General features: G+C 40.3%; 2 protein-coding genes across 2 annotated transcripts in view; one reads left to right on the top strand and one right to left on the bottom strand.

Annotated features, from left to right (window-relative positions):
* The window catches only part of LOC110972432 (zinc finger protein 391-like), a 240306-nt gene that overhangs the window by 77364 nt on the left and 150212 nt on the right, over positions 1-12730 (top strand). The window lies entirely within an intron of this gene.
* Positions 1-12730, bottom strand: part of LOC110972433 (sucrase-isomaltase, intestinal-like) — a 63117-nt gene that overhangs the window by 30709 nt on the left and 19678 nt on the right. The window contains 8 exon segments of the mRNA XM_051945875.1: positions 870-1061; positions 1581-1630; positions 1912-2000; positions 2248-2372; positions 5177-5233; positions 6887-6971; positions 9988-10142; positions 12563-12679. Of these exon segments, the coding sequence (XP_051801835.1) occupies positions 870-1061; positions 1581-1630; positions 1912-2000; positions 2248-2372; positions 5177-5233; positions 6887-6971; positions 9988-10142; positions 12563-12679 (870 nt within the window).

Below are 12730 nucleotides of genomic sequence, written 5' to 3'. Positions count from 1 at the left end.
TGATTACCACTGAGTCATTTGATAAATGCACATTTGTGTGTGTGACCGAGGAGACCTTGAGGAGCTGCACAAACGCAACTGCAGTCACACACGCATGAACACTTGTGCACAAGCAAATGTACAGGAGCGAACAAAGCAAATCTCTATACTACTACTTAACTGAGCCTCTTGAAACTTTATAGACTGCTGCCTTTTACGCTGATATGACAAATTTGTTAGCAAACAGTTTCCTACTTACACATCTAATAGTCTAATGCATCATTCAGTATTTATTTTGAGTCATGTTTTTGGCTAACTGATGAATGTACGTCAGTCTCCATCAACTACTAGTAGAAATATTGGAGTCCCAAGCTAAATGTTTTGTTGTCTTCAATGTAGTCACTAACTTTGTTTCAGTGCATTTTGGTGCTGCTACGTGTACAATGGATTTATCAGAACGTTTTCATTAAAGAACATCTGTAATGGAAGTCAGACAGAACCTGAATGAGAAAGTTACAGGACATAAATTCAAAACAAAAAGTTTAAAAATCTCAAAATGCTTTGTACAGCCAAGGGAACTACAGAATCAAGTCATGTTTCTATGAGATTCCATCACTACAAGCAAAAACCTTCACATTGCCATTTGATCCTTTAAACATAAAACTTAATGGCTGGCATGGCTTTAAAGAAAAAGGACTACACACACCCTTGAAAGTAAAATTTTACATTGCGGCAGTGTGTATTTTATGCAAAAACATTTAAATGACTTCTCTGTAAAGGTTGTTTCACCTTTCATAAAAAAACTAATTCTTGCGTTTGTGATTATGTGAATGACTGTCTATTAATATGTGGGTGTGTGTGAGTGTGTGTGTGTGTGTGTGCGCGTTTACCTCTTTGTCGAAATCATGTTCTATTTGGGTGTCCAGCAGTGTGGTGACAGTGTTTTCACCACCTCCAGCAGGAACATGGGTCACAGTGACGGACGCTGGAGATTGAGGAATCCCAAGGACAGTGATGTCCTCAAACTTCAGGTTATTTGGGTCGTCGTATCCAGCACGGCTCACCTGCATTATCAGAAGTCCCTGCAACACAGTGGACACACAATCACATTCCTAATTTAACTGCATTAAATGTATTGCAAGCTCTTAAGCTTATAATAATAATGCTACATTTACATTCTGCGAAATATATACATGTATTTATTTTTAAATTTTTTCTGGTCTTTCAACTAAATTGATTGAACATTTCACTGTGCAACAATCACAGCTTACATCAAGCACACCGATGAGGCAACCAGCTTATCAACTCAGCAAACTCTTTTCCATCAGTCAGACAACTGTTATGACAGATCTTCTGCTAGTAAACGTATCCCACCACCCCAGAGTAGTACAGGAAGACCATCACCCACATACATTAAACATGCGAGGCAGCTCTCGATACAAGTAGGAACATGGGACACTTGATCCAACAAAGCTTTATTTGCCCAACATGGATCAATCATGCTTGGTGATCTGAACTGAATAAATCAAAAGTCTCGGGTGGTTTTGAACTTTGAACTGGATTTGAAAACAATGTGATAGAGACTTGGAAAGGAAACTTACATCGACAACAGAAAAATTGTAGTGGGTGTAGTTGCCATTCTTAACTGTGTCTGTAGAAGAAGAAAAAACGAAAATGCAGATGTTAATATTTGTTGCAGCAGTTTAGCGTTGATGCCCCTGACCTCCACTCGGTAATGAGTGTCAGCTAACGGGGAGTGTTTGAACACTTAAAATGACTCTTGTGATTCTTTGTGCTCAAAAAGATAAACGCTTCCATTAGCTGATCATAAAAGCATGTCTGTAATCAGTGGTGGTAAAAAGATACTGTCTCGCACACACTGATGCGTGTGCACACGCACAACAAGGCACAAAATGAGGAAAGCGACAATACCTCGGGAATCTCCATCATCCCAGAATAGCTCCCCAGCTGCCTGGTTGTTGTCATCAAGAGCAATGATCAAGCCCATGGGGTTACGCCGACTAGAGGAATATACATAAACACACACACAAGTACAAACACCATATGCACATGTAATTGCAATTCAGTGAATCAATGGCTACTTAACATCTCTGTGTAAACAAATGCATGCAAATCAGAAGTTAGAGGAGTCACAGGATGATTCATTTAGGATTGCTTGCACTTCTATAGAAATACACTTGTTCATGTGTGTATCATACATCACATGCAACGTAATGACTAATTATGTGTGTGTTTGTGTGTGTGTACCTGTATGTGAGGGTGACTTCAGGTCTCTGCGTTGGGAGGATTGCGCCACCTCTGATGTGTAAACCAAGCTTCTCAGCTGGTACATGCATATTCACATGCTTTTTGCGTTCTGTTAGCGGCACCATCTGATTGGTAGGACACAGAATATTTTAGCTCACAATCTCTTTAACACACCTTAGGGTTGTGAGAGCATCCTTGCTTTTGCACTAGCCTGGTCTGACTAGGTTTCTGTGAATCTGTAATCTGTACAAGGTAGTTTCACGTATTTCTAAAAACAAAAAAAAATCTGATGTTCATACACAGACTTGGTTTTGTAAATGGGAAACAAATTGGCTCTGACCAGTTACACTGCTGTAGCATTGTGTCTATGTTTGTGTTTGTGCAGAAATGGGAATAAGAGTAACAGCAAATCTGGCACGTTAGCATTTCAAATGTATTAATTTGTTAAACTTCAAACCTTGCAGCTATGCATGGGTTACCATTGATGTAAATAACAGTTATTTGTCTGTTAGTGTTTATTGGATCTATACTATACCAACTCTAAAATTACAAAATACACCAATTATATCTATTTTTGTTAAATTTTGAGCCATGTGTCCACTCCTGACTCTCCACACACCTCAGTGTAGACATTTTTAGTGTAGAAATCATTTTATTGAGTAATGCAGAATATGACAAAGTGCTGGGAAAAAAAACAACTTTTATTCATAGGTTTTTTGGAGGGAGGGAGAAATTTTTCACAGTCTTTCTGTGTTCCTCTTTGTCTTTCTTTCTCGGTGTCCCTACATTTAGTTCTCTGAGAGTCCAGACAGACCACAGTTCATTTGTGATCCCCTAAAGACTTAAACCCCTTAGACCAGCCTAAAACTATTCAGATTCTCTTCTCTCCATCTCCTCTCATTCTCCTTCTACCATCTTCCTTCTCCAATCCTGCTATTCTTTAGCCAAGCCGCGCTAGACAACCCACGGCAACGAATTTAATTCTCTGCCAGGGTGGGTCTAGTTACCCTCCATAAGGCTCGAGGCTGGATTCTCCTAAAACTGGCCGGACCAATCACCATGAAGTGTAGAGTCAGAAGGCGGGCGTAACGAAGTCACGACAGAGGCGCGACGATTCTGACAGAAACAACCGGCGCACAATAAACAGTTATCTTTCGACTCGGTTTTGGCCACAGCCCTTAAAGATTTGAAGCTAAAATTCAACTTGAAAGATAAACAAAGGACGGCACTGAAGTGTTTCATTGAGAAGAAAGACGTATTTGGACTTATGCCGACGGGATATGGCAAATCCTTAATATACCGCGGCTCCGCTGGTTGGGAAGCTAATGGGACTTAGCCACAATCCGCCGGTGCTCTCGGAACTACGTCAGCCTATTCGTTGCGTTGATTGGTTGTATACCTACCCAATTGCTGCAGAGGGATTTGATAGACAACCTTTTAGCCCGCCTCCCTCCCTGTCGAGCTTCCCTAGACCCTTGTGCCGTCAGAAACATGGGATCTAGCATGGCTAGGCTAGCTATTCTTGCTTGTGGTGCTCTAATTCTTTTTTATCCCATTTTCCTCCATTCCCACCGAAGGTGTGTGTGTGTCTGTGTATCATTTTATGCAGTACAGTATGGGCGTGTGTGTGGGCTGGAGTTAGTGGAGCGTCTATAAGCAATTTCAGATCTTATCTCCCCCTCATTGTCTGCCTTAAGGAGGTCTTTTCTAGCCTCGCCTTCTCCTTAGTCTTGCTGCCTAATCCTTCCATCTTCCTACCTCTCTACATACTGTAATTTCGTTCCGGTTTTCTTTCTCCCCTCATCTTCTGTTTTGTCCCTGATTTATGCATTGTCCTTCCTTCCCCTACTTCCTTTTCATTCAACTCCCATCCCATCTGTTTTCTCTCCCTTATCTATCTGTTTGTCCCGTATTTCTTCTCTCTGCAACTTGTTTTTCATGGTCATTTCCACTACGTCAGTACTCCCCCACCCTTCCATCCTCCTACCCAGATAATCACAGGGGATCAACCAGGACAAGGGGCCGGCAGCAAGACAGCCAATCTAATCGTTCATCTGATCAGTGGGCACTTTACATCACCACTGTGACGCCCAAATAAGGTCCCAAAGGAACTTAACACCTCTTTTATCTCTCTGTCAGGGAGATAGTCTCTCTCCTCTCTTCCTTGTCCCCTCTTTCACTCCATCTTTGTCCTCACTCTCGCTCTGTCTTATCGCTCTCGTCTCAGTCACAAACAAACAACTTGAGGCAAAGACTTTCATGTGATACATGCTCTTTGTGTATGTGTTATTGTGATGACTTTAATGCGATACTGATAAGCCCCTTTGCAGCGATTTTATGTGAACAATTAATTAGGTACACCTGTATGATGTAATGCGCTCAAATATAAAAACCATGCCATGAATCTTGTTTATCTTGACAGATGGCAGTAAAATATTTGACGTAAAAAAATATCCAGTGCACAAATGGCCCGTATTGCCTAAAAATCAAAATCTAAAGTAACATATACATCTAAAAACATATGTATTAAAATAAACATACATCATATACAATTTTGTAAAATACTGTCTCCCTCGATAGAATGTGGAATGCCCATAAAATACAAATAATTAAAGTGAAAATCTACTTTTCTTGCATTGCCTATTAGAAACAGTTATATTATGACCATAAAATAGAAAATAATGCTGCCCATGAATGTGCACTTCTATCAAAAAACCTTCAGTTAATTTTATTTTCACTTAAATATGTCTGCAACACATTTAACTTGAAGAGGTGAAGCTTTTGCAATCATTGCTCTAAGTGCACAAATTGATGTGTAACAATAGCAACTTTCTCCATATCGAGTTATAATAAATACATTCATCATTCATTTTAAGACGCATGCCAACGGGAAGTGGTTGTGCTTTAGCTGGTGAGAGATTATTCTTACCGTGTCATAGTCGTACCACTTAGCATCTGGTATATATGCCCACACGTCCTCCTTACCCTGCAGAAAAAAAAGAGCAAAATGTTTTTGTCACATGAGAATATTTCAGAGATGAGCCATATGTTTGTTTTTACCACTGTGTGTAACATCATATGCATCTGACATGAAGTAGACCTCAAAAGGTATCCGCTTTTCGGTTCGTGTGAAAGCATGTCTGTGTTTGATTTGTGTTTGGAGCCAGGAATACCTCAGCTCACTGCACCAATCCTGACACTTTAATCTTACAAGGCTAAACATGAGGAGAGACGCTACAATACACCACAAAAGAAGTGAAGAGAGAGCTTGCTACTATAAATCACTGCAACGTAAAGAAGATAAAAGTGTTCCCATCAAGGAAAGTTACTTTAAAGCTGCCTATCATCTAATATAAAGTTTCCACAAAGCCCTTGTGACATTTTAGTCTGCAGTGCTATGATGCAACAGATGATGGGAGAGACAGCATCAAGCGACAACTGATAGATGACAGCCTTTGATGGCTTAAGGTGGTGGACAGACAGGGGCAATCAATAGATGAGCGCCAATCCTTTGATAGCGTTGTCACTTCCCTGCTCTTTCTGACAGTGCAGAACAGAGCCAGTGACAGAGATAAACACAGAGGGGACATGGAAAGAAAGAGCAAACTACAGGTCCTTCTCAAAAAATACCAAATTGTGAAATACACTATGTCAACTGCGTAGGCCACGGCCGTCCGTCAAAGGCACCGGCATCTACCGATTTTTCTCTCTCATCCAGCAGCATGTTTGAATTTGTAGCCCCTTTAAGGCTTGTCATGGAGGAATTTAAAAAAAAAAAAACAGTGACAGGAAGACAGAAAAACAAATAAACAGGTGAGAGAACGGGGATGGAGGAATGATTAAACAGAAACAGAAGTTTGAGAAGTAAAACTCCATAAAAATAGGTGGTCAACGCTAAAATAAGTAAAATATGATAAAGATATATTGCCATAATGGTCTGATAACCAAATTAAATGACAAAGTCCCCTTTAGGGCCACATTCGCAGTTTGACGCAAATCACCTGTCACAACTGCTGCACAGCTCGCAGGATGACAACCCGGGGAAATGGATGCTCCCCCATACCTCGTTTTCTGGTGTCTGATTTGCTCGCAGCGCCTATCACTCACCCCGCTGACTAATGGGAAGGGACTGCACGACTTAGCATGGCTGCTAACTGTGATTGAGAGGGACAAGGCATGAGGCCTGTATCCTCATTTGGAGTACTGAAGCTCAGTTAGCCATAAGGTAAGACTTGATCAGGTGGGCCAAAGATTCATACTGGCAGAATGATCAGATGGTAGCAGAGGTAGATGAGAGGGGCAGGAGGGAAGCCACAGACAGAGAGCAAGTGTGAGAGGAGAGGGTGAAAGAGAGATGGGATGAAATGAAGTGGGATCACAAGGGTGAGTTGACAGCAGCTGATTAAGAGAATGCAGATGAGATAAGGGAGCCAACGTCTGATGAAAGGACGAGCTAAAAAGAAAAGGGAGTAATGGGCATGAGGAGGGGAAGTGGAAGTATGGATGAAGACCAGAGAGAGAGAGAGAGAGAGAGAGAGAGAGAGAGAGAGAGAGAGAGAGAGAGAGAGAGAGAGAGAGAGAGAGAGAGAGAGAGAGAGAGAGAGAGAGAGAGAGAGAGAGAGAGAGTGTGTTAGCTGACCGGGTCCAGGACAGGTGTGATGAGCAGGTATTTGCCCCAGAGGAACTGGCGATCCACTGTCCAAGTGTTTTCATCATCATAGAACCTTAGGAGTGACAAAGATCAGCATAGAATCAATTCAATGTGTTTTTAATGATATGGATGCAAACAAGTTGTTTCAGGCAAAGTTTTGTGAAAAAACAAATTCTGCTTTGCTCGGTCAGTTTGTAGAATGAATAAGCTAATATCATTATTCTCAACATCATTTTCTGCAGCTAATCATTTGTTATAAATTCAAGATTTTTCAGCTTTAATATAGTTTAAACACAAGTGGCATCAACAGAAACAAAACACCACTATCAGACAATTTTCACTTCTTTTTTTAACTCTTTCTTTTTTCACCAAACAACGATAGGAAAAAAATGTGCACTATTGGCTGATGCTGATTTTAGGTCCAATTACAAATGTAAAACATGGACATTGCAAATTACGCTCATGTCGTACACTCTTTGGTGTCACAGCTGACCTGACACAGCCTGTGCCTCTCGTATTGGACAGTGTAATTAAGGAGTAAATGATTGCAAGGTCAACAGTCGAGGTCAGCTCATAGACAGTCTACAGCTCAGATGTACTGCCTGGACAGAGGGTAAACTTTCCCATGCTTGCCACCAGACTGACACTACTCAGTCTGTAGTTTGTTTCACTGGATTTCAATTTTCCATTATGCCAGAATCTAAGCAAATTATCTACTGCCAGTGACATCATGCCTAAATTCACTATAGGTTGGGTTTTAATGGCAATGCTGGTAAATGAGGTGTAGCTACTTTTTGACAGGTGTTTCTCTGTTCAGCTTCACTGCTCTGTTGTTGCTGCTGAAGACTCAAGTTTTGAGTTTGGGTTGATCATGAATTATTAGCATGCTTTCAGGTGGCATTCCTCTGTTCTCATTTCTTAGTTCATACATCGTTGATTCCTCTCCTTGTTAATCCCTCCCACCTGAAGTGTGAGTAAAGGAAGCAAGGCAGAGCCACATTCATTTACCAAAGAAGACACCCTTGGTTAAGAACTGTTTCTCAAGGCAATTAAATTTAACACAGCTGCATCATATATCAACTGTTTTGTTTTAGCCTACCACTACATAGTATGATTTCTGTCAAGTGCATATCTGTCTATGCATCTATCTACTATCTTTCAAGAAGGTGTGCTAAGATCGATTTCAGGATCCCAGACGGGAGGATGGAGGACAGAGAGGACGAGGAGGCTCAGAATAGAAAAATGAGAGCTTATTGTGGGCCACCATTGGCTGTTTAGTTTGCTACGCTGCTGAATCTGTGTCTATCTGTGTTTGAAAGAGATCAGGCATTTGAATACTTGTATACTATATGTCTGTCATTTCATTGATCATCTTAGAATATTTAACTCAGTCTTTTGTTTAAGCTTTCCTGTGGCTCTCCTTTGCTAATTTTGGTTTGTGAGGAGGAAGAGGCCTGGCTTGAACAAGAGCAACATGCATTGGTGTAAACAGTTCAGGTGCATTTTGCTCATAGGTCATTTTTCTTGTGTCAAGGACTCTTTTAGTCAGTGTAAATGTCCATGTGAGGTGTAAGATAAGATGGGTATTGCTAGCATCCCAGCATTTGTTTGGAATATTTCTCTTGATTTGGGATACACTGTGTATTCTGCCACGTTTATCTGAGAATAACTGGCTTGTGTGAGTCCATTTCAGATGATTAGGGCTTGGTAGCATTCAGTGCTTGTTGCTTGTGCTTATTCTGAATGGTGCCTCACAGCGGCTCGGTTGGCTCAGTTGTTTTAGGGGTTCTAATGCACTCCTTGCTAATACTTACCAAGCAGCCAGCAATCATTTAGATTTACGGGATTAGCTCTTTTGGGAGCTCTATCCTTTCTGCAGAATCCTTGTTGCTGATTGGATTCTTTGAGAGCTCCCTCAGAGCTAAATCTACCTGTAAAACCAGCTGCTGTAAATGGTTAATTCTCTTGGTACAAGCATCAGTCTGAAATGAAACATTGCATCACTCCAGGAAGAGCACTGGACTGTTGCTCGCATTCACTGATTCACATCGCTGTTTGCAATTCACAGATGTGTAGCTGACAACATCCCATCATATTATGCCATTATGTGGTTGTACAGTATCCTCTTATCAGTTCAATGTCACGATCATGACAATACAATGTGCTGTCATAGATCCATTCTGTCTCATAGTTTGTTGATTTAACTAAGACTGATATTCATATATTTACCAAGGATTCGCTTTCTGAGCATCACCTTTGTCACTGTTTCGATTCTGTAAAGGCTGCGCAGAGCCTTGTTAGACACACCTGACAGTGCAGAGAGCCAAAATGAAACCATAACTGCCTGCTTGTATAAGTAAATTTCTTAATTCAAAATCCCACTGACATTTGTAGCAACCCTAGTAACAGAGGCTATATCAACAGTTTATCATTTGGTTCATATATGTTTTTTCGTCTTATTTAGTTAGAACTCAGTTTTTAATTCAGTATAAAAATACTCCAATTTTATCTTTGGTGGCCTTTTATGAACACCCATATAGCAATATACTGATGATTTTCTCATAAGAACTTGATTTTTGTGGCCTAAACATGACTCCTTGAGTGACTTCAAGCTGCTGTAGATAGTTCAGACATGTTTGGACAGCAGGACAGAGAGGAGCAAACACTAAAAGCTTTTTTTTATAGCACAGATTCCAGATTCAATCTACGAAGCTACAAAACAAACAAAAACAATTACTTTAAAGGACTCTTGGTTCATAGATATTAATAAAAATTCACTGCTGTGACATAAGTGGCTGTGCTGATGCACTTGTATACTTTTTCTGTGTTTAGAAAGTGAAATTGAAATCTATTAAATTACCTAGAACACGTAATATTATGGGACAAATATATATGGATATGTTCAATAAATTGCAGTGGCATGCTTTTACCAAGACATATGACAGAAATGCTAAATGAGATCGTATTGTTATAGTAGAAGAGGAGAGAGGTTTCTCTAGGCGTGATGTCATGACTTTGATTTTCTATAACCGTTTGCTCAAAAACAACCAGTTCAGATCTGACTTAAAGCAGTAATATAAATGGCTTACTCGTGCAAGACTGGACGAACAACAGTCTCCCCTGCGGTGTGGGCTTTGTAGAAGAGTGTGTAGAGGTAAGCAGCAGTGTGTAACCGTATCGTCAGGTAATGTTTGGAGCTCGCCACAAGCATTGAGTCAGCACCATAATAAGCTGGATCCTGAGGCTGGAGACAGAAAGACAGAGTAAGATGTAGTTATAAATTACAGGAATATGGGGGAATAAAACGAGATTTATCTTTTATCTACTAGTGAACAAAAGGACATAGATGGAATAAACAAACAAGTCATGTTCTATATAACTCAAGAAAGAGTGAAGCAAACTTTGGAAATGTAAATGTAAAAAAATTAAGTAATTAATTTTTCTATAACTGCTTTGAACTGTATAGGCTAGATTTTGTGGTATTGCCAGAAGGTGACGGTATAATCTGGAGGCAGGCCTGAAAATGGAAGCTGTAAAACAGTCATGTGAGCTAATTGTTCATAATGTCATTGCTTATCTGGAAAGTACTTTCTTCTCGATTTATACAAATTAACTTTATTGGGGGGAAACAGAAAATCAAAAATCTACCTTCATTGGAAACCCTATTAGTTTTGTTTATTTGCTTGTTTTGTTTCTTGGACAAATTGGCCTAGGTTTTTTTAGAAGCATTTGGCACTTCCGCTGTAACCTTTTTCATTACTTCAAAATTGGCAAAAAGTGCATTATTATGACCCGGCTGGAGACAACTCATTCGAATGACCAGGCGAGGTGAAGAAGCAATGGATGAAAAACTGGGTACAAAAAGACCTAAACCAAGGAAGCTATTTTCTTTAACATTCCAGTTTATTTTGGATAAATAAGTGGACAATAATGTCATCATAATGAATATAACAGAAATCAACTTATATTGGAAAATCTAAAAGTAGCTTTGGCAAAGATGATGAGCAAAAGGAAAATAAATGAAGGGAAGAGAGAACAAAAGAAACAGAGGTATGATTTAATTTCTATGATAGTGGCGAGTGAGAGGGGTGATTAGCTGCTAACAGGCCGTGCTCCTCATCTGGCTAATCATTTATGCCCTCGGCACCTCTGAGAGTGTGATGAGAACTTGTGTGTGTGTGTCTGTGTCTGTGTGTGTATGTGTGTGGTGTGTGTTTGGACTGGCCTACATAGGCGTGTGATGAGTGCCATGATTAGGGCAAAGCAAAGGTCACACGTTAGCTGTCTCGTTTAGTGGAAATGTACATCAAATTCATCATCATCATCATGTCCCTGTCCTCCAGCAAATACTACACCCACGCCTCAACCCCTCACCCACCCACTCACACACACCACGTCTTACCTCCCTTTACCTCAGCTCTGCTATTTTCGCAGCAGTGACGAACATGGAAATGTCACATAAAGAATGCTGTGAGAGCATCAATTTTCACACTATTCAATGCTGGAGGCTGACTTTTCTCCCAAGTTATTTGTGCTCATCTATGAAAATGGGCTCAACAGCAACATAAACATTGTTTTTTAGGCTCATGGCCCCTTTTTCCTGTGTCGCTCTGTGACATTAAGCCACTGATCTGACATGTGACATTCAGATTTACATTGTGCTTGTTAAAGTTAAACATAAATATCGATTCTACCTTCATATAATACAAAATGATTTTAAACCTGTTGAATGGAGGTTGTCATTATGAATCAAGCGTACTCTGTGCTTGAAAAGGTTTAAATTACCTGACCTTATTGACCATTCCCCTGAAGACTGATTGTCCAGTCATAGCTTAGCAACCGTAGCTATTTATGGCAAGGCTATTTGGATTCTTCTGCATTATGAACCCACATGGATGGGGCAAAATTGTCCTGGCCTTGAGATTAGGCACCTTATAGTTGGACAGATCTGCGTATGTTTGACCCTAAACCAAAGGGTCTATTACTTTTTGGGTGGTTTTGAACTTATTAGCCTAGGACTTAATGAGGCTAAATTATTGTTCATTAAGAACAATTAGCATTTTTCATCCTAAAACTCAAGAAAATTAAGACACCAAGAAAACATTTACTTTCTATATTTGTAACTAGACCAACAGCTGGAGTTGAGGAGATAATACTGTCCACTACCTACCATATGGGTACCACATGAGCAAAAGCTACACTGATATTCTACGATGTCTTTATCCATTATATGGAACCTCAGATTATCTTCATTTAACCTAATTTAGCATTAATGCTAAGTTTCACTAAATTCTCAGCCTCTTTGAGTAGTGTCAGTGTGGCATTGAGCTCCATAGCTACATCTTACTTCAAGCTCAGATGCTCCACTGCCCGAGGGAGCTGTTATGACTTTCAGCAGCTTACAATTCCAGTGTTAAACCCAAAATCTGAGGTCTCACTGCTCCGGTTTTATCACACAGTTGTACTCGTGCTGGTGTAATGACAAACTCCATGGCTACCGAAAGAAGTTTATATTTTTAACCGATGCAGTTTACAGCACCTATACAGTGTTATGAAATGAAGGGTGCACCCTGCAGCACTTTAGACCAAACAATGACCGTGTGATTCATAAGTCTAAAGCTGACAGTCTCATACAAGAATTAGGATAAAATGCCTTTACAGTACCCTGTAGCCCTCTGCGTTGTGATTCCGACTGAAGGGATAGAAGGCTCCCACTTGCATCCAGCGACGACATAAATCTTCACTGGAGTCATCAAAGAAGCCGCAGATGTCAGCGCCGATCTGAAAACACATGAGGAGATGACAGGTTGACATTTAGCCAGGACCGACAGC

Source organism: Acanthochromis polyacanthus, chromosome 3 (assembly GCF_021347895.1).
Source record: "Acanthochromis polyacanthus isolate Apoly-LR-REF ecotype Palm Island chromosome 3, KAUST_Apoly_ChrSc, whole genome shotgun sequence".
NCBI classification, from domain to species: domain Eukaryota; kingdom Metazoa; phylum Chordata; class Actinopteri; family Pomacentridae; genus Acanthochromis; species Acanthochromis polyacanthus.
The sequence above is the reverse complement of the archived record's forward strand: the minus strand, read 5'-3'. Positions and strand labels throughout refer to the sequence as shown.